This window comes from Egretta garzetta, unplaced genomic scaffold, assembly GCF_000687185.1.
Source record: "Egretta garzetta isolate BGI_Z169 unplaced genomic scaffold, ASM68718v1 scaffold22, whole genome shotgun sequence".
In the NCBI taxonomy this organism is placed as follows: Eukaryota; Metazoa; Chordata; class Aves; order Pelecaniformes; family Ardeidae; genus Egretta; species Egretta garzetta.
In genome coordinates this window covers 5261786-5282509 of record NW_009259102.1, presented here as the reverse complement: position 1 = coordinate 5282509, position 20724 = coordinate 5261786, and the positions used below count along the sequence as shown (strand labels likewise).

The window sequence follows — 20724 nt, the reverse complement described above, 5'->3', positions numbered from 1 at the left end:
TGGTGGGGTCGTGCCCTGCTCCAGCTGGCAGAAAGGCAGCAAAGAAGGGGCCGTGCTCGGTGAGCCGTGGGCCCTCCAGGAAGCAGCTCGCGCCGGCCTGTCATCCCGTAAACAGGGCTGTGTGTCACTGCCTTGTGCCAAACCAGCAGCACCCTTCTCAGGGCCCGGGGAGCACCCGCTCCCATGCGTGCATGGCTGCCCTGGGCTTGGCGCGGAGCAGGAGCCAGCAGCAGGGCGTCAGGCCTTGGCTCCCAGTGCCACCCCCTGGTTTGCAAATTGGATCTGGCACGTGCTCACGCGTGCTCCTGAGCGGAGGCTGTGCTGCGGTCCCGCAGCTGTGTGGTGGCAGGGCTTAGGAAGAGGGTGCCGAAATCCTGGCCACCGAAGGGCTTTGGTTCGTGGGCCTCGTCCTGTCTGCAAGCTAAAGCACCGCTGAGGTTTCTGTAGCAAGGGCCCCTTCTTCCTGAGGAGCTCATCTCTCTCCGCTGCTCCAGGAAGCCCCAGCTGCCTGCCCCAGCCGTCCATCAACTTGATCACAAAATTCAATCCCAAAATGCCTGTGCGTGGGGTGGGATGCGGGCACTTCTCAGCATCAAACCTGCCCTCTTGGAGCCTCCCACCAAGAGAGGAGAGCTGAGCCACATCCAGCCTTTCCTCATCCGTTTCGGCTGCCCCCGCTGTTTGCAGCTGGCTCGGATGCTATCATCCCACGGGCAGAATTCCAGGGGGGGCATCACTGCCGATGTCCCATGGGTCCCACGCGGGGGGAGTACTCAGGCTCAAGCTCCATCTGTCACAGGCACGCCAACCCAGCGTGGCAGCACCGGTGTACGGCGACAGGTAAGAAACTGCTGATGTCAACTGTTAAATACAAGTCACTTAACTGTTTTTATTTGTTTTTAAATTAGGACGGAGAAGAAGAATTTAACCGTGCTAAGCTGCTGAATATAGGATTCGCAGAGGCTTTGAAAGAGTATGACTATGATTGCTTTGTGTTTAGTGACGTAGACCTCATCCCAATGGATGACAGGAACACTTACAAATGTTACAGCCAGCCACGGCACCTCTCTGTATCCATGGACAAATTCGGATTTCGGTGAGACGCCTTTTGGAGGGGCATTTTCTTCCTAATACCGCCGTTAGCCCAGCAGGCCAGGCGCAGCCTTCCACATCCCCACCCACCATTGAAAGCCTGGGAAAATGTCTCTGGCAAAAGCCTGTCTTGGCATGCGCGTCCCTGCAGGGAGCGGGTGGCTGCGAGCGGGATCAGCTGGAGGGGAGGAAGGGGGAGAAACGCAGCGGAGTGGTTTATTAAAATTCACAGCTTCTGGAAAGTGAAACGTAGGGCGAGGAAAAACCAAGAGCCCGTCGTTTTGCAGATGCACCTGTATCCCTTCTTGTGTTTCAGGCTGGAAGCTGGAAGACAGCTAGTGTTTCCACCCAGTCTGAAAAGTGAGACACTCTCACACAGTGAGAATTATGTGCAGCTTTAAAAAGACTGCATCAGACACTATTTTAAGAGCAAAACGAAATATTTTTGGCTGTTCAATTTCAGGCCACTGAGGGACCTGCCCTGGTATCTGAAAGCAACACAAAACGATAATGCCTTTCAGCATGGGTTCAACAAGCTGCTGCAAACAAAAATGTGTCTTGCTTTTCCTTTCTTTTTTTTTCTATCCCAAATCCCCATGGGGGAGTTTAAAAACTCATCTATAAAGTCAAAACCAGTCATGACCCTGTGGTGGCCAGTAGTGCTAAAGATACAGCAGCGGTGTTGGTGGCAGGACCCCTGCACACCTCCACTCCAGACCCCGGCCCTGCTCGGAGCGGGACTGTCACGGGCATTGCAGCAGCTGCAGTTTTTTCTTGCAGCCAGGTGAAGCTTAGAGCAGAAATACAGGCCCCAGGGGTTTCTTCTGCTTGCTGAAGCAAAGACAAGGTCTGCGGTAGGTCCTGGTGATCCCTGCGTGGGCCTTCTCCTGGTGCTGTGGGTCTGAATTTTCATCTGTCCCCAACCCCCGGTGTATTGTCCCCAGTTTCGAGCAGGAGCTGGTTGGCTTTGTGCATGCAAGCTCACGCTGCTGGCTCAGTTTTGGGCTGCAAGGGTTTTTTTGGGGCACTGGGGAGCGTGGACGCAAGTGGTGGAGCAGCAGGAAGAGAAGGCTCTGCAGCACCTCCGATGCCTCACTGAGCTCTCAGCACTGCCAGGGCACGTGAGTCACCCATCTGTCCTTTGGCAAGGCGATGTGCATCTGACTGGCCTGTCCTTTGAGGACAGCATACTTTTTGGTGCAAGGCTGCAGCCATTGCCGGTTGCAAAGTTGCCAGCTGTATTTGGGACTGAGCACACCAGCTCCCTCTGCCTCGGCCGAGACCAGGGCAGCAAAACACTGTGCTGCTCCCTGCTGCACGGAGGCAGCTTGCAGTGGGCATGCCCTTTTCAGGTGCACCCACTGCTCCTTGACTAGCATCTCTCCTCTAATGGCTTTTTCTTCTTGCTTTCAGGTTGCCTTACAATCAGTATTTTGGAGGTGTGTCTGCCTTGAGCAAAGAGCAGTTCACAAAGATCAATGGGTTTCCAAACAATTACTGGGGCTGGGGTGGCGAAGATGATGACATTTATAACAGGTAAATAAATACCCCCCGTGGGACCCAGAGTGCCCTGTGAGGTGCTGCTTTTGGCCATGTGTGGCGGGCACAGGGTGTCTTTTCACCCCAAACGCGGGAGTGGGAGCCTCCCCTTGGGTGGGGGATGGAGGTGGCTGCATGGGTGAGCTGCTGGCTCAGAGAAAGCCTGTTCCTGCTGGGTGCTGGCACCCCATTTCACAGTTCCCAGGGTGTGCTGGGGAGTGGGTCTGGCTGGAAAAACTCCGCCCCTGCCCCACACATGCATTGCTCGTTCGCTGCACAGCCTTGCAAGCATCCATGCCGGTGTGTGGGTTGGAGCAGCACACTTCTGGGTGTCCCTGGCCAAAGGGACTGGCCAAAGGAAGGGGATTTGGGACATGCAGCAGGGTGGAGAAGACTTTGACCCACCTAGCCCAGCACAGACCGGGGCTTGCCTGGGTCTGCAGGCTGGTAGTGGACTTCTTTGTTCCCAGCAGAACTTCGTTTATCAGGCTGTAAGCAGCTCTAAATAACGCCGTGAGCTGTCACTTCCTGCTTGGAAGGAAGCTGAGCAAGGCCCAGAACTGCAGGAGAGGAGGAAGGAGTTTGCACAGGGCAGGCTGGGACCACCCCTGCCTGAAGACAGGGTCAGAAGGTGGACGTGGGGCTGTGCTAGCTTATGGCTTCGCGTCCCCAGGGCGGTTGCTCTGAGAAGTCATCATGGGGAGCACAGATTTGGGAATCTCCCCACTTCATGTTTCTCAATGGCAAAACCATTCTGCATGGTCTTTTCTCTGGGCTTCAGGAAGGGTCTTCCTAAAAGTGCTTGTACCTTCCTGAGCTTCAGCACTTCTGTTTAATAACTCAAGCAAGGGACAGCCTTCCAGTGGGGCAGGGCATTCAGAGCAAGGAGGTAGTCTTCTCTTTCTGGGGTGCTCAGGTTTTGAGGCGCAGAAGATGCTGTGTGGAAATGAAGAGGGAGATGCAAAGAGGAAGAAAGCAGGTACTTTTTCAGCATTGGTGCCCACGAACTGCAGGTGCCTTGCAGAGGGCATGCAAAGGCAGGCTGCCCCTCACCCGGCGGCTCCCAGCCAGGACCATTCTGGCTCTGACCGTCTGTCGTCCCCGCCCGTTGCTGCTGCACCACCACTCACTGCAGTTTCTACCAGCGCTGCAGCTTCCACATCCGGAAAATGAGTGCTCTTTTGGCTCCTTCCCAGATGGGTTAAAAACTAAATGCCTCCCATGCAAATTCCAGTCTACAGCCTGAAGCAGTGAGGAGTTAATGTGGGTGTTGGGCCTTGCAGGAGCTGGTGGTACAGGTGGAGGGTGTGGTGAATTTCCGTGTTGGCAGGGGGCATGTCCCTTTTCCCCATGCTGATGTGCCCATGTGGAAAGACACTGGCTTTCCCCCCCCTTTCAGCGTCACCAAGCCTGCAAACGCACTATTGACATCCTCAAAAATAAAAAAAAAAATGGGCAGAACCCCCCAAACCAGTGGTCATTTGTGGAAGGTGTGGCAGAGCATCCCACATCCGTCACCTGTCATGGGTGTGTTTAATGTAACGTAATGTACCTGCTTTTACAGGCTGGTGTTTAAAGGCATGGGGATATCCCGACCGGATGCCATCATTGGGAAGTGCAGAATGCGGCATTCCCGGGACCGCAAGAACGAACCCAACCCCGAGAGGTGCGTCTCCCCGGGTCCCAGAGCAGGTTCAAGGGGTGCCTCCAGCCTTTCCCACTCTGGTTGCTTGCCTTTCTCTTTGCTGTGCAAAAAGCCCGATTGTGGAAAGTCTGCGGCCATCTCTTGCCTTGCCAACCTCTCTGTTGCCTGTGCTGTAAGCTGCCCCCTCCCCCTCGCTGCTTTATTACCTTATTACTGACATTTTCCCCAAGATTTCACTGTGGAATGAATGCCTCTTGCCTTTTTTTTTTTCTTTTTTCCTTTTTCTTAAACGCAGCAAATTAAGCTCCAAGCAATTGTTTCCAGCTTCTCTTTGGCATATAAAACCTGTGCTCTAGTTGCAGAGCTGGAAAAAAGACCTGCATGATTTAAAAGCTTGGCTGCTTTTTCCTGGCTAAAATTTGACCCCATAAGGATGCCTTTGCCCACCGCTCAGGCTGGCCAAATCTGGGAGTTTATAGGACCGGTACTGATACTCAGGTTGTTCTTAAAACACCGGAGATGCCGCCTGAGAGGCTATAAAAATGTCATGCGAAATTCGGGTTGTTTAAACTTTTTTTTTTTTCCCTTTCTTTCTTTGTTGTTTTTTTTTTTCCCCCTCACTTCCGCAGGTTTGACCGAATTGCTCACACACGGGAGACAATGAGCTCTGACGGCTTAAATACACTATCCTACAAGGTGTTAAGAACTGACAAGTACCCTCTGTATACAAAGATCACAGTGGATATTGGCTCGCCGAACAGCTAACATCACAGGCACAAGAGAGACCTTGCCTCCGTGGCCCGGGGCGGCTGGCCTCACTGATGCTTTATATCTGCTGGTTTTATAACAGTTGCAATGAACAACAACAAAAAAAAGGCCTCTTCTGGCATGCCAAAGCGTCTCCAAATTGGTTGGACAAGTGCTTTTTTTGTCTTTTTTTTTTTTTTTTTTTTTTAATTTCCAAACTTGACTTTACACAACTTTCTAGCTCTCCGTTGTTTTATAAGTCCAGAAGCTGTACATAAGAGTTGTAAATATTTACTTTGCCAGAAAATGTTGGATCTGATTTATCTGGTGCAGTACCTCCCTATCTTGAATTAATTGCTGGACCCAAATTTTACTGATTACAACTGTGATGCATCATCAGTTACTGCCCATGATATTTTGATGTTTTAAATGAGGTGGACGAAAACATTCCTTTTAATTCCTGGTTTTACTTTATGAAGGACTATAAAATGCTGCTAAAATTGTACAAGTTTACGCTTTGCGTTATTTTTTTTTTTTAAATGGAGACAATTTTTTTTTTTTTTCCTCATGGTGACCAAAACAAACATCTCTGTGTGCAGGGCAAGTGTTGAACAATCAAGTCTGGATTCAATGAATGTCATTATTTCTTTTGGTCTCAAATGAGGCTTTGAGTGAGTTGAGCCAGAGTTTGCCAGAATTTGCCAGTGAGCCCTGTGCATAGGGTGGGAGCTACACAGGTGGCGTCTGCAAAAACCACTGGCGTCAGGTAACCTTACTTCTGGATGTGGTAGTGGCTTTCTGCCTCAGCACACCACCACCTGTTTTTTTTGCGGGGGCAGAGGGGAATGGTTTGGGTTTTGGTTGGTTTTTTTTTTTTCCTGAAATAAAGATGAATGAATTTAATTGTGTGATGAAATGATGGCCTTAAAATTTGCTGACACTTGTTAACAGTGGTAGAAAGTTACCACGCTATTTAAACATTGTTTGAAGCTTCCTAAAAATTTCTTGCAAGGTCATGCATAAAACTTGAATTCACTTACTGCTTTTGTTGTAACATTTTAATAATGTTTTAAAGTAATTTGTATATCATAAGCAGTATATTTAATACCAGATTAAACTAGGGTGCAGCATAATAGGGTATGATTCAAGGCCTCCTTTATCTTCAGACTAGTAGGCTTTTTATGTGCGTCATTATATATAAGCCATGTATTGTATTTGCTCTGTGTATTTGTCCATGAAATCTCCTGCGGTGCTGAAATATTCACAGCAGGGCTGACATCCAACTGATTTTTCTTTGCCTAAAGCCTGTTGCAATGCATGTCCTCTATCGGGAAACTTCCTTCAGATTTTCTCAGGCTTTGAGGGACATGCACGTTTCGATTACTACTTTTTGTCAGTGCACCAGGGCACCACCTGTACAGACACCCTGCTTTTCCTTCCCGTGACCGTGTGAAAGCCTCAAGCGCTGACACCCTCAGAGCTGGTTTAAGTGACTTAAAGCTTTCAGCTAGAACTGAGAACTGAATTGCTCCTGGGGAGTACTTTGCCACCAGCTCTGACCACTGCAATTTGCACTTCCTTGGCCTGTGCTGAAGGCTGTTGAAATCAGGGACACTCGTTCTGTTGGGGATTATCTTCAGCACTGCCTTTTTTTCTTTTTTCTTTTTTTTTTTTTTTTTTTTTTGTGGGTTGGGTTTTTTGGGGTTAGCTTTTTTTCTGGGGTTTTTTTGTTTGTTTGTTTTGTTTTTGATTTGGGTTGTTTTTTTATTGAGACCTGAAGGTTTTGCTGAACCCTTGCACTGCAGGGGTGGGATCCTGCAGGGGCTGGGGGACAGTGCATTTCTTCTGAGGCCAGCAGTGGCTCAAAGTATGCACGGAGACTTTAATTACTAGGGAGACACCCAGCTGCCTTTTCAGTCTCCCTTTGAAAAAGTGCCCCCCCGACCACCTTTGCTTAAAAGCTGCTGCTGGCCGGACTTGCTGCTTCAGCTGTGCTGGAAGCTGAGCGAAGGTGGGCTTGCATGGAGCAGAAGCGAAGCACGAGGAAGCGGGGTTGTGTTTAAGAGCCACTCTCTTGTGCTTATCGTTGCATTAAAAAAATGACTCCTTTTTGGCAGGCCAGGCTCCAGCTCCTGCAGATACAGAGGGGTACAAGAAGAGGATGTGTTACAGAAGTCAGGTCAGATGTCTGCCTGTAATACTTCGGAGTAGCTGTAGTCTGCACCAGTAATGGAGACACAGGCAAGGACTTTTATTTTTTTTGTTTTTTCAAAGGTGCCTTAGAAGCAGGGCCCTGCTCCCACAGGTGGCAGATCAGCACCAAAACTCGCTGAGGCTCCACTGAAAATCCTGGGTCTCTGCAGAGAGCACCTCGGTTTTGCGGCGAGCCTTTCGTCAGTGGAAGGGTCGGGACCTTCAGCTGCCCTGGTGTCTGTCTGCTAACAGGCTATGCAAAGGGGCTACCTGTTGTAACAGAGTGGTTGGTTTTGTGGGAGTTTGGGTTTTTAATCCTTGCTTTAGGATTCTCTGAAGGTTAGAAAAAAGTGTAACAACTGGTTCCGCTGCACGCTGAGATCATTGAATATCATGGAGGTGGTCTGAGCACTTGTTTCTGGCTGTTGCAGCCAGAGGTTTCTACACGTGTGCCTTGAAAAGAGGAGAAAAATGGAAACTGGAAAACCAGGAAACCTGAAAAACATTTTCAGCAGCGAGACACTAGCGGTGCAAGAGACTGTCGCTTCGTTTCTCTTGTACTGCTAAAGCCACAAGCCATGTAGCTGCCTTTCATTGCTTGTTCCGCCCTTTGGTGCTGACCCGTGATTTCCAGATCTCTTGTCCCTGGGTAAACTGTATCAGTCAAACTCACAAAATGCTCTCGACTCAACCTGGCCATGAAATTTTCTCTTCCTGAGGTTTTTGGGGGCCTTTCCTGCAAACACTCATGTTGCACAGAAGTGTATTCTGGCCATGACCTGTGCTGGGTGGTGGTTTTTTTTTCCTCTCCCGTACTGGTAGAAACATTCAAAGTGATACTGTGTGTAATGGTTGAAACCCGGAACAAATAGCTGCAAAAGAAATGCTAATGCTCAGTTTCTTTGGGATTACTGTTTGCTTGTTAGGATGAGGGAGGGTCCTGGCATGCAGCTTTTCCCTAGGATGTTACTTGTGTATTGGACTGCTTATGGGTTTCCTGTAGATGGTTTTGCTTTTGCATTTTTATCATTTATATATCAACGGATGTATAATCCAATGTTTCTACTTTACTATTGATGTCAAATAAAGTATTTTCAGTTATGACGTCTGGCAGCATTACTCTGAATTACCCCTCCGGATGGGTGGGTTTCTGGCTGATGGGGTGGTCTGGGCCATGCCTTAGCCTCCTTGCATTAATTTTCTCCAGCTTTCCCCCCCTCTCTGGCTTCACCACCCCACCCCTCACTAGCGCATTTTTCTCTCTGCACTGCAAAATTTTTACCGGTGTGAGAGAAACAGATCCGAAAGTCCCCAGATGACGCCAGAAAACTGTAGGGTGGTTCATTTACCTGTGGGTAGGGGGACAGCATGCAAACCCCTCCTGAAACCAGGCAGGGGATGTAAGCCCTCACCCAGGCTGTCGGTTTGGGGGAAAACGGGCCACTACTTACTCCCTAGGTGCTTGTGGCTTTGGCTAGAGTGTGGAAAGGGAGAAGTCATTCCTGGGAAACTGATGCAAATGTTTGCTTGTGTTCCTTGGCACTTTCTCATGAAAACAGTTTCCGTGGAAGAGATCCTTCTGGCTGCCAGACTGTGGCTAAGGCTAGGCAGCTGGTGCAAAGTTCCCTGCGCTCTCCAGGGAGAAGGAAGGCCTATTCCCAGCTGGGACCAGTGGCCAGCTCCCGGGGCCCAGGTTGGCACAGTGGGCAGGACATTCCCAAGCCCCTACAGCTGCTTGGAGGCATGCTCTGAAGACCATGTTGACAGAGGGGCTCTGGAAGAGGGCACCGGCTTCTGCCTGTTTCATCCCCCCAGGGCTGGCTAATAGGGCACTGTTCCATGGAAGTTGCCAGCAGACCAGGGTGCAGCAGAGGGCTTGGACAGGGATGCTGTGGGGGAGGGTAGGTGGTCCCTGTGGCATCTTTTGTTGGCTTTTGAACCCCAAATGCATTGCACAGGAATCATGGGTGTTTTCTTCTCATGGTTCAAAGTTTGGTATCTATGGGCAGAAAAACGGTCCGAGAGGGACCTTCCACTTTCTCCTACTGCTGTCCCCATAGTATTGAGCTGTTCCTCCCTTCTTCTGCTTGGGGGGAGCAAGGAATGGGCAGGAGCCACACAGCTCAGTAGCTGGTAGAAGCCCTGCATGGAAATTTTGTCCCTTGCTGAAAGAAGCAGCTGAGAGGCGTCAGTAGGATTTCACCCTTCTCCCCACTGGTTACCACGGCCTCCCTGGACCAGATCAGTACGTGGCTTGCAAGGGATCCCTTGACTCTTTTTCTGTGAGACCATGCTTGCTCTAGCAGAGCTTCCTTTCCCATCTCCAGCTCCACCTGCCTGCCAGCGGCCAGGATGGGTGAGCAGAGCTCTCTGATGTGTATCCCGGATGTTTACCCTGCTACACCTTCCTCTTCTCCAGCCCATGGGGAAAAAAAAAAAAACAACAAAAAAGAGCCGGTTGTTAGGCAGCAGAAAAGGACTGAGCTGGAGTTTGCTGACCCCTTTCACCCTCTTGGAAAGAGTCTGAAGAGGGTGTGATTGCCCTTTGCTCTTGCTCTGCGTCTTAGCACAGCAGTGCTGACGCTGGATCCATTCCTATTTGCCTATGTCCTGCTTGCAGGATGCCCATGCACTTGAGGACGATGCACCCATATGAAATCTCTGTTTTCTGTCTACCCGAGGTAGCAGCCCCGCTCCCGCAGGCTTTGTTCTGTCTGCTGTGCTCAGTGTTTCTACCAGCAACGCAGATGTTGGTGCACAGAGGCTGGGTCTCTGCAGAGTCAGAGGTGACCAGTGTCCCAAGCCTGCACTAGATCACGCAGCGAAGAGCTGAGTGGGGAAAACAAGGGACTAGGGTTAAGTCCAAAGCCTGGACCTGTGGACCATTCCCAGATACCTTCCTGCCCTTCACATTCTTAAAAATGATCTCCAAGAAGTCTTGCTCCATGATTTCTCCAAGGATGGAGGTATTGCTGGCAGTCTGCTGTTTCCCAGGTCTTTCTCCTTGCCCTTTTTAAAAGGGGGCATAATATTGGTCTTTTCCATCAGCCCTTTCCCAGTTGCCATGACATCCCACCGTGACTGGCAGCAGCTTCATTCACGTCAGCCAGCACTGTTAGCTCCTATGGGTGAGTGCCGTCCACTCCAGCAGATGTATGTCCAGCTTCTCCAAGCAGTCCTTAAACCCCACGTTTGGCCCTCCCATCTCCTTCCCAAACCGTGCAGGTGAATGCAGAGATCTGGGATCAGGCTTTGCCTGTGAAGACGCTACAAAAATCCATTTATCATTGTAGTCTTTTCCGTGTTGTCCAGCACCACACTTTCTCCTCCACCTGTCAGTGGACATGCATTTTCCCCAACTTCTAGCATGCCTGTAGAGTCCTGTCATACTACCCTTGATGACCCTCACTAGTCTGAGATGTAGGTAGTCTTGGACCTGCCTGGTACCACCTCTAAGTATCCAAGCAAGCAATGTTTACTACATTCTTTTGCTCTGTTGTATTTCCCATTCTTACATGCATCTTCTTTTGCATTTTAGTGCAAGAAGCTCCCTTTTTAGCCAAGCAGGACTTTGACTGGAATTTCCTGTCTTCTTGCAGAAGGGAAGCTTGGGAGATTCAGGAAGGACACTGTGAGAAACCCCTTCCCCAGGTGAGTGATGCAGCCCTGGAACAGCGTACTGGGGTAGCAGGGGATCTCCACCCCCAGGATGTTTTGAGGGTCAGTCAAGGGGTTCCGAAGCTGTCTGAGTGATACAGCAACAAACCAGGCCCTCAGGAGCACCAAGCCAGAGCCAGTGAAGCAGGAGGAGAGCGTAGTCCCTGTGCAAAAGGACTCTGCTGCTTTGATGGCCAGCAGCTAGGGCCATAGATACTGCCAGCAAGGCTGGAGAAGCCTGCAGGGCACTGCCAGGGAAAAAGTGTGGAGCCAAACAGTTGCCTGTGCTTTCCAAACCTGCCTTGCACTGTGTTTCAGAAGCCAAAACTTGGCATGGTATTTACCTCTGTGAGCATCTGCCCAGCTACAGGACAGAAAGGGAGGAGCTGTGAAGCTTTCCACGCTTGGGTCCAACTCACCCTAAGCTTGCAAAGCGATGCTGAGCCCACATCTGGCAGCATTTCTTCCAGGCGTCTGTGGAGGTGCTGGCTGCTGGCACGTAGGACATTGCAGTAAGAGCTCACCGACTGGTTTTGTTTTTTTTTTCACACCCTCCGACTTTCTCTTGAGAGGGAAAGAAAAAGCTTGGTCAAAAAAATGCAAAACATTGGCAGACTCCCATGTGAAACAGAGACAGGCTGAAAAGTAATCCCTCCAGCAGCACCCCACCTATCAAATGCCCCAGTTTCCCTTTTCCAAACCACAGTGTGGAACAGAAAGGAATCTCATTTGAAACAAAATATATATATATAAAAAAAAAAGTAATCATCACCATATCTCTTTCCCATGGGATTTAGTGGCTGCTGTAAGGGAAATGCACTGCTGAGTCCTCACAGAGAAGAGCAGTGCTGATGAAGGGGGTCTGGGGTCAGAGCATCACTCCGGGAGCAGGATGTGCTCCGGCAGCCCAGGGGAAGATGTCTCTGCAGCATAACTATTGTTCTCCCCGTTTCCAGAAATACTCTCGGAGACAGTGGGCCCAGTGAAGAGGGTGACGTGCCAGATGAGATCAGCACTGGAGAAAATCAGCTCTGAAGGGAAAAGATCTTATTTTTCTGTAGGTGGTCCAATTTCTTTGCCTTTCCGACTGCGGTACCACTGGGTCAGGTGTGTTCTGACAGGGGCGGCAGTGCCAAGCTCAGCCCAGGCGCTGGGGCCCGCATGCAGTTCATGCATCCACCCACTAAGCTTCAATGCCTGGGACATGCCGGAGGCAAGGCAGTGCAAAGGCCGTGTGAGGACATCGGTGGCACAGGTGAGATGGGGTGTGGAGGAGAAACATGTCCACAGGTGCAGTTGTGCTCACAGAATGCCTGAGTTTTTCCCGTTTCAGGTAGAAAACACTGACTCTCTGCCTGTGTGTGTACAACTCACTTCTTCACCCAGCTGCTAAAAGTTTGCACCATGTGTTTCCCAGCTCTGGGCAGTTTTCCAAAGTTTGGTCTAAGCAGGAGTCTTACTATGGGGCACAGAGCTGAGGGGACAGGTAGGGTGTCTCTGGAGCAATAGGAAGGGGAAGACCACAGCTTCCACCTCACCTGGACAAACCCCCGAGTGACCTAATGTGAGTTCAGATTTACGCTGGCTTTGAGCAAAGGGATTGAGCAAGAGCCCTCTGGACACCTTTCCCTGCCTAAATCATTCTAAACCACCATCATTCCCTTAGAAAGCACAGTTGCTGAGGCAGTGATTGAGTGTGGTTTGGATACCTCTAACCTGCAGGAACATTGTGGTACTTCTCACCAGGAATCCAATAGAAACAAGGTCCCAACATGCCTCGTTGATATAACGAGGATTGCCCAGATAACATGAGAAACATGTGTGGAAATGGGGATTTCTCAGGGAGGTCCACCTAGCAGCCCTCAAAGCTGTGATCTCGCTGAAATGAGAATTTCTGGTGGACAAGAAGCCAGGCGATTGCAGAGGTGGTGTGAAATCGGTGAGGGTACAAACCTGTAACGTGTACAGGGAAGCTGAACATCAACAGTCAGTGGTGGCAGCTGCAAACTGCAGGGCTGCACCCAGGTGGCGTGGAACTCTACCTGGGCATTTGCCCTCTGCAAAATTAGCTGCCTCGAAAACCAGCATGTCTAAAACACTGCCACTGGCCCGCCTTTGAGGCATTTTGCTAAGGAGTGCTGTGTCCCACAGGTGAGAGATTATAACGCTGCCCAAAATCATGATTAGACACATTGATACGTAATACAGCTTCCCTGAGGACTGGAGCATTAGTTAGGAGAAATGTGCACAAAACCCCATGCTCAGACACACTCACAGCACCATGCACCACCCAGGCACTGACACTGGCAGCTCAAAAGGACTTTGCCAGGGTTTGCAACCAGGCAGATGGTGAGAATCTCCATCTTTGGAGATGTTCAAATGCCATCTGGACATGGTCCTGAGTGACTGGCTCTAGGTGGCCTTGCTTGAGCAGGGGGGTTGGACCAGACGATCTGCAGAGGTCCCTTCCCACCTCAGCTGCTCTGTGGCTGCCTGTGGTCCCCAGGAGAGCAGGGCTGCACAGAGCAGGGGCACCCACAGCCCCACAGTCGTCCTGCAGCAGCAATTCTGGGGACAGAAGCCACATTCAGCGTCCTGGCACTTCTTCAAGGTGTCCGAGTTCCTAGAGGGCTCTTAGCCCTGGGCCTCCTCCCCCTTCCCTGCGTGGCGCCGGCGGGTGTTGCTTTCCCACACTGCAGCCGGTGCCTGACCCTGTTGCTCAGGCATGTTTCTCATTGCTCAGCTGCTGCTGCTTTTCGTTGGTACACCAAACACAGGCTTTTCCCAGCTTTTGAGGTTGCACCCCTAATCGACCGCCAGCAAGTTATTTATAGCCCTGGAGCCTCTGCTTTTGTCCTGTTCCAAAACTTTCAAGGTTTCTACTGCTATCACACTTAGATCACACATTATCAACAAGAGACACCTGGCACCACAGGCCAGTTCACCCACCAGACACTCATGACAAGCTGGCAACATGTACAACAGGCCAGGACAGGGTCCTGGCGTGGTGAGCATCCACCATTTTAGTGTAAGGATTGGGGCTGTTACCAGCAGTGGCAATGCCCTTTTGGTGGAGCCCCAGGTGACAGCAGTAGATGGTAGAAAAGCAAATCAGAAGTCTCTGAGCACCCTGAAAATGCTGGCAAAAGCTCATCTTGCAACAATGCAGCAAAGCTCACTGTGGGACACCATGACAAGGAGGAATATTTATTTTGAAACTAAGCTGGTTTCCTCACTGCCACCCCCCGCATCCCCTTACTCACAAGGATATCCAAAACAGGAGCGTCCGAGTGGTCTGTCCAGGATGCAAGCACCAAAATGCAAGCAGTCTGTCCAAGGACGCTTAACGGTGATGCAGAGTAAAAGGGACACTTGCTACTGAGGTTTTGCTGTGGCTCCTGGGTTGTTACCTCAGGAACTGTGTGCTGCTCTTGAGTCTTGCCTTTTTGTACCCAGTAGGAGCTGATGGTGATCGTAGTCTCCTGTCTCTCCATCCTGCTCCTCTTCTGGGAACCATTAAGATGCACTCGCTGCCCTTTGTCTCCACCCTGTAATCAGCTAATGAAGGTGCTGTCCACGTCTGCCCACCCTGCGGCTGCTCCTGCCACTTGTTCTTGCAGGTGCTCCCATACCCACACACTCTCCATCCGCACCAGCCAAGGTTTTCATTGCAGTTCCTGCGGAAAAAGAAAACTGGCACAGTATTTCCAGCGTGAAGATAAAAGAAGCAAGCACAAGGGAACAGTTGGCCACTTATCCCAATGTCAGTTTGGCACTCAGGATCAACAAAGAGGCCGAAAACTGCTATTGAATTCAGCCATGAGGCACAGCGTTGTCAAATAAACTTGTTTTCTCCTATTTTTCTTCCTTCAGAAAAATCCAGAACAGGATTATTGCTTCAATCCAATAGAGGGAATGGTGTTTCTGTTACATAATCGGATTTCCTCAAAGCATTTTTGACTTAATATCACCTGATGCTTTGGTAAGACCCATGCCTTATGCAAAAGAAACAGAGCTTAAAAAGTGGTCCCGTGACCTTTTAAAAAGTAGCTGTTACAAAACCTTTATGAAGTTTGCAGATGGCACAGCATGGTGGCACAGCAAATAATGGCTCTCTGTTACAGGAGGCTCTGGATCTGAATAAATCATTACAGTCTGGTGAAATTAACTTTAATAAATAAATGACAGAAATGCAACCGGAGGCCAATAATGCCAGATGTGAGATCTGCCTTGGAAAGCAGTGCTGCAGAGGGACTGAAGTGTATCTGTGGGTAACACCATGAGCTCTTTGTGCGCTGCAGTTAATCGGGATAATGCAACCTCCAGCTGGAAGCAAGTGGGTAACAGCACTAGAAACAGAGGGATCTTGCTTCTGTGCACAGCCCTGGTAGGAAAAGCACTCAGCTGCTGTTTGCATTTTCAGAGGAACAAGGAAACATGCGTATTCAAAAGAGGCTGCAGAAGCGAGGAAGGAGTGCCACAGCAGGAAGATTACCTTGTGCCGCACATCCAGAAGGGAGAGAGCGTCTCTGACCTCTGCTCAGGGGTACAGCACAGCAAAGGGGAACGCTCTGATAGTCCCCTCTGGCCTTCCATCAGTAAGGTCTCTGCTTTGCTCCTTTCTTTTCCCCTGACACGGGGCATGTCTCTGGGGAGGAGGGCATTGCCAGCTTTGCAAGTTTCTTCTGTGGCTCTGCATTGTGACAGAGACCATAAACCAGGCATTTCCTGGCCAACTGCATCTTCTGCCTTAAACCCTCAGAGATGAAAGCACTGAGCAAGTCTGGCAGGGCAGTGAGTTAGAACGACCAGCGTGTGCAAGATGTTTGAATGGCACAGAGTGGACAAGCAAAGCTCAGCTCACCTGAGAGCTGGGATAGACCCGTTCCTCTGGGCGGACAATTTCATCTTGAAGGGCTGAAATTTTTAATTCCTAACTTTGCCTGCGCAGGCTTTCGCCAGATGTCGACACTCAGAGCATCCCCTTCATTTCTGGGTGCACAGCATGAGTCCCGTGACTTGACCGTGTCAGGAACAGCCGGGTGAATGCTCTGCATCCACCTGCCTGAGCACTGACCGTCCATCTTTCCTTCTGCAGGTTGTCCAGCCAGGGGACCTATTTTCTCTTACCATTTACTTGCCAAGCCACAGATGTGCACAGTCCTGGGAGGGAGATCTCAGCTCTGCCAAATCCCTCACCGCCTGTCAGTGAGAGAGCGGCCTCTCCGCAAGCATCAGGTGCGAAAGCCCCAGCATGGGATCAGCAAAAGTGGATGCAGATATCTGGTTTTAGCAAACCAGTTCCTCCTGAACTCCAAGCCAAGAGCAATGCAGCCTTTTTGTCTCTGAGGAGGGAACTAGACCCTGGACCTCGGATGTTTTCCAGCAGAACATTTATGCAAGGCCTTCAGCAGCCTGCCAGAGGAGTGCCACATGGCCAGATAGACGTTAAACAGAGCTGGTCCCCCAGGGGAGCAGTGGCGAGGATGGGGGAATCTTGGCAGCTGAGCACGACACAGCCCAGGACAGGGAGGAAAGCAGATAAGCCCTCAAAAATCCTGCTGGGAGGATGGGGCAGGACAGCTGCGTGGCTTTCCGAGGAGGGACCTGAAACCCACCTGTGTGCTGGGTGGGACAGCCCGGCCACCACACAGCCAGAGGGAAGCCCGGTGAAAGGGAAGCTGCGGAGCAGAAGAGTTGGGTGGCTCATCCGCAGAGGGGAGCAGGGATACATGGTGCCCTACCACCCCGACCCCTTATTTCTTCCTCTCCTGCATCTGCCCCAGAGCTGCCTCCCCAGCCCCCAGCAGCAGAGCTGGTGTTAATGCAGCACTGGCCGCCACAGGGCAGGGGGAGGCCGGCTGCTGAGTCCTGTCCTAAACCAGCCGGAGCGGTTGTCAAGTCGACTGACTTCTCCTTATCTCTGTTGTGATTATTTCCTCCCCCCTGCTGCATTCCTCGAATAGCAACATTTGTTTTGGAAATTCCTCTCCTGAACAGTTTCAGGCTGGAAATCTGGGGGGATGCTGGAGCAGGTCAGGGATGGAGGTTGCACTGGCCCTGGTCCTATGTGACCGGCTGCCCATCTTTACTCATGTTGCATCCACCAGGGTGGCTGGGGGAAGCAATGCCCCAGCCCCACAGCTGCTGAGCATGTGGTTTGCGTTGTCCCATCACATACAGTCTCTCTGTGGTTCAGCACTTCGGTGCACAGCAGCAGTGGCAAAGCACAGCACAGCAGCCCACACCCTTCCACTCCTGCTTGCCCCAAACTCCAACCCCTGCCCTGGCTTCAGGACTGCGCAAGCCGAAGGAGAAAGTGCTTCCATGGCAGAAGGACTGCAGCTCAGCAGAAGGGATCTGGCAGCAGCATGGCCAAGCCCTTTGGCATGTTTTGCTCTCTCTGGTGGCCACCATACTCTATTTCGTGTTATTGCCCACTAAGACATGCATAGCTGTGCTGACTGAGGGAAGCCATGCAATCACAGATAAGTCTGTGAGCATGCTATTTTGGAGGACAGCCAGTGATGAAAGGGCTCCTGCCCTGGGTTTGAGCATGCTGAGAGGAAGACTAATCTTTGGGCTGAAAACCTCATCCTGGCAAGTCAAGAATCAAGGGGGGGAAAGAGGCTGTGACATGGTTGTACACTTTTCACCCCTGAAGAGCTGCGTGGTGTACTGGCATCTCCGAAACAGTTGCAGATCAAGTACATGGGGAACATCCTGGCCCAAGGAGGACTCAGCAGAGGAAAGGGTTGCTGGCACTGAGCTGAGCAGCTGTGATCTTAACCTCAGCCTGATGCCAGCAAAAGCTTGCCTGACTGGAGAGCAGAGCAGTGTCACAGATCAGGGACTTGTCTGCCACATTTCTGGGAGCAGAAGGCACCCAAATGTGCTGATGCACAGAAGAGCCGTAGCACGATGTATATAAAATACCTCCCCGCCGCTGAAACCCTGGGCAGGCTGATGGAGGACATCCAGGCTTGTCACTATGCATGTGCAGGGAGTGCACACCTCTTGCTGGCAGAGACTGTGCAGATGTCTATACGCCAGACAGCCTGGAGGCATTGCTGCCAGGACCCCCAAAATCTGCCTGCTATGAAGCTGTGTTGCTTCCAGCAGGCTGTGGGCTTTTTCTTGAGCCACAGAGGCACTTCATCCACCAGGAGGGTCCTTAAAGTAAGAGGGCAAGTTCTTTGAATGGCAAACTGACCCCATAAGGTGAGCAAGAGGAGAAGGGAAACAGCCTGCCAAAAAAGCTGGGCAGCATGAGGGTAGATCAGCGTCTGAAAACCCTTGGTCATGCCCACACTCTCACCTGCCCAAATATTGCATTGTGCTGTGGGCCCACGCTGTGTCTGCAGCAACCCCTGTGTGTATCTTACCCTGGATCTACCGTACCCGGCAAAACATCATCCTGAGGATCATGTACATCTCTGTTCATGTATGCATTTCTGCAAGATCCTGTTATATAGAAAGGCAGCAGAGACATCTTGCGCTGGACAGAGAATAAGGCTGCCGGGCTAGGGAGCTGCGATTTTCATGGCTCCAGGCAAATCCGGGTAGTTGTGGAGGGTCAAAACCCACACAGGTAGGGTCAGTCCTGTGGGTCAAGGCATAGAAGAGAAACTACACCCTGCACAACACCAAAATCTGATGGCAGAGAAAGCCTGAGTTGCAACATTTTTTGGCCAACCCCCAGGAAATAAATTAGCCTCACTTCACTGGAAACACAGAGATTTACAAACATATTGCGAGACAGCTGTCGAGTCCCGGGAGCTGCGGCCTTAGCGGGGAGAGGAGCTCGGGCTGTTCAGGCCCCAAGGGCAGGCTCCGCTGCTGTTTGGGACAGACGTCCTCTGTGGCAGACGGGCCAAGGAGACTGCTCGCTGGTTACAGGATTTCAAAGCAGCTTGGCCTCAGCTTTCAACATGGGGAAGCGTGAAAGCAGCAGGCTGAGGGCAGTGGTCCCTTAAGAAGCGAGGTGCCAACAACATGAGTAGTGGAGAGAGATGGCGAACACAGGGCCACGAAGGGCAGGGAGGGGTGGGGAGCAGCAATGCCTTGGGGGATGGATGTGGGACACATTTTTCCACCTTGCCCTTCCTTTGGGCTGGTGTCTGCTAGCAGTCCTGCGATGTGCCCGGAGTAAGCACGCGACCTCTCTCAGAGGAGTTTCATGTTTCAAGCACAGCTTGCTCCCAGCACACCAGTATTTACACAGCACTTACTGGTCTCAAAACAAAGCACTTAAAGAAGCACTGGGGGACTTCCACGCATCCTCACGGTGCCATTTGTCACCCAGACCTGCTGCCCAGGTGAGGACACAGAACTGCTAATTTGAATCTGTTCCCACAGTCTGTGGCTGTCGACTGAATACTTTGGCCCCCCATCAGAAGAAAATGTATTTTGCCGCTTGTGTAAGACTGAAGCCTATGTGGAATGCCAGAAAGGTTGACAGCACTCACGTGACTACTGGTGTTGCACCTTTTCCTGGCCCAGGGAGGAGGAATGGCATCTCCATTTCTCACTGGGCTTTGGCTCCTCGCACATCCTGGGCAGAGACACCCAATCTCTTCTGGCATCCAAACCCTGTACAGTGCTGAGGGTACTCGCTGGGTGCACAGCCTGGGCTGGGAGGCCTGGCGTGGGTGGGTGCGTGATGGGTGAAGTCCCGCCTCTCCAGCTAGACTTTCTCCTGACCCTCCTGTTCCCTCATTCTAAGCAGATGCTCACAGGCCAGGGCTGTGTGGTGAGCTGCTTGGGAGCTTTTACGCCCTCTGACTCCCACAGATGCAGAAGGTAGCGTTTGCACCACTTCTGCTAATGGCAATTTGCAGCTCCCTGCTCCGCCCGGGGCCTCAGCTGCAGTGGGTCGCGTACAGAGCACACAGTGGTGCTTGCTAGTCCCTCGCACTTGGTAGCTTCTGCTCTCGAGTTTCAGCTGCAAAGCCCGAGGCAGTTAGCTCTGTGCCTAGGGAAGGACCACGCTGCAGCTCTCCTGTTGCTCTTGCCTACGGGTCTGAAGCCACGTGTATCTGGACGCAGCATTTTGCGCACTTGCACAGCCCCAGCCAGCACATGGCACGAGTACAGGCAGATAGGCTTGGAGGTAGCGAAGAGGAGCTTTGTGCTAAGCAGGGCACACATCCTTCAGGTGGGCATGGGCAGCCCCCACATTTAGCTGGCAGAACTGATTTGATCCTCTGCGCATCCCCGGCCACGGCAGCAGGGATATGCTGACTCACGCCTGCAGGTTTCCATGGAAACCGCAGTCATCACGGCAGAAATGCCGTCATACTCCCTTCTGCAAACCAACTTCTGCTAGCCCCGGAAAAAAATCAGCCGTGGGCTCCAACCCACCGCCAGCAGCTGAGGCCGCAGGGAGGGACTCACCCAGCCGCTGCTGCCTCTGGAAGACAGCGAGAAAGCCCCATCCCCGCCACCGCCACTCCTGCCGCCCCGCGGCTGCTAGGCAGCGCAGGAGGGCAAACGAGGCAGGCCTGACCTTCAGGAAACACTCTTTTTTTTTTTCTCTGGTTTGGCTCCAGCCCCACCACAGACTCGGGGACTGGGTTTCCTTGCTGCTTCCCCATGCAGGTCAGACGGCACATAGCTGCCTCCCCACCCCAAAGACCCCTTCCCAAGGGATGCACGGGACTTTGTGGCCTCGTATCTTGCTGCTGTCACTGTGTGCCCGAGGAGGAAGATGCCCATGGAAAGGTAGAAGTACACACTTACCTTACCATCAGCTAGGCAAAGGGCTGCCACAGGGGAAAAGCAGTTTGAATGCAAGGGAAAGCTGCTTCCCTGCACAAGGGCTGCAGCTGGGGACCAGAGGGCTGGTAGGG

The 20724-nt window shown here is 51.6% G+C and overlaps 1 protein-coding gene across 2 annotated transcripts; it reads left to right on the top strand.

Annotated features, from left to right (window-relative positions):
• Positions 1 to 235: 235 nt before the first annotated feature.
• LOC104123065 (beta-1,4-galactosyltransferase 1) lies at positions 236 to 8320 on the top strand. 2 transcript variants are annotated; one of them, XR_004841507.1, is made up of 5 exons: positions 236 to 1096; positions 2506 to 2628; positions 4196 to 4297; positions 4906 to 5789; positions 7141 to 8320. XR_004841507.1 is itself a non-coding variant. In XM_035890794.1 (4 exons), the coding sequence occupies exons 1-4, from the start codon at positions 1020 to 1022 to the stop codon at positions 5039 to 5041; spliced, it is 438 nt and encodes a 145-aa protein (XP_035746687.1). In that variant the 5' UTR covers positions 236 to 1019; the 3' UTR covers positions 5042 to 6669. The 2 variants fall into 2 exon arrangements, 1 of the variants encoding a protein (XP_035746687.1); XM_035890794.1 differs by lacking the exon at positions 7141 to 8320 and having other exon boundaries at positions 4906 to 6669.
• Positions 8321 to 20724: the final 12404 nt, after the last annotated feature.

What these genes read in the sequence shown, in the direction of transcription:
- LOC104123065 (XM_035890794.1), top strand. Translation starts at nt 1,020, where the DNA reads ATGGATGACAGGAACACTTACAAATGTTACAGCCAGCCACGGCACCTC. An exon ending in ATGGACAAATTCGGATTTCG is followed by an intron (nt 1,097 to 2,505) that starts GTGAGACGCCTT and finishes TCTTGCTTTCAG; the next exon opens with GTTGCCTTACAATCAGTATT. An exon ending in AACGAACCCAACCCCGAGAG is followed by an intron (nt 4,298 to 4,905) that starts GTGCGTCTCCCC and finishes TCACTTCCGCAG; the next exon opens with GTTTGACCGAATTGCTCACA.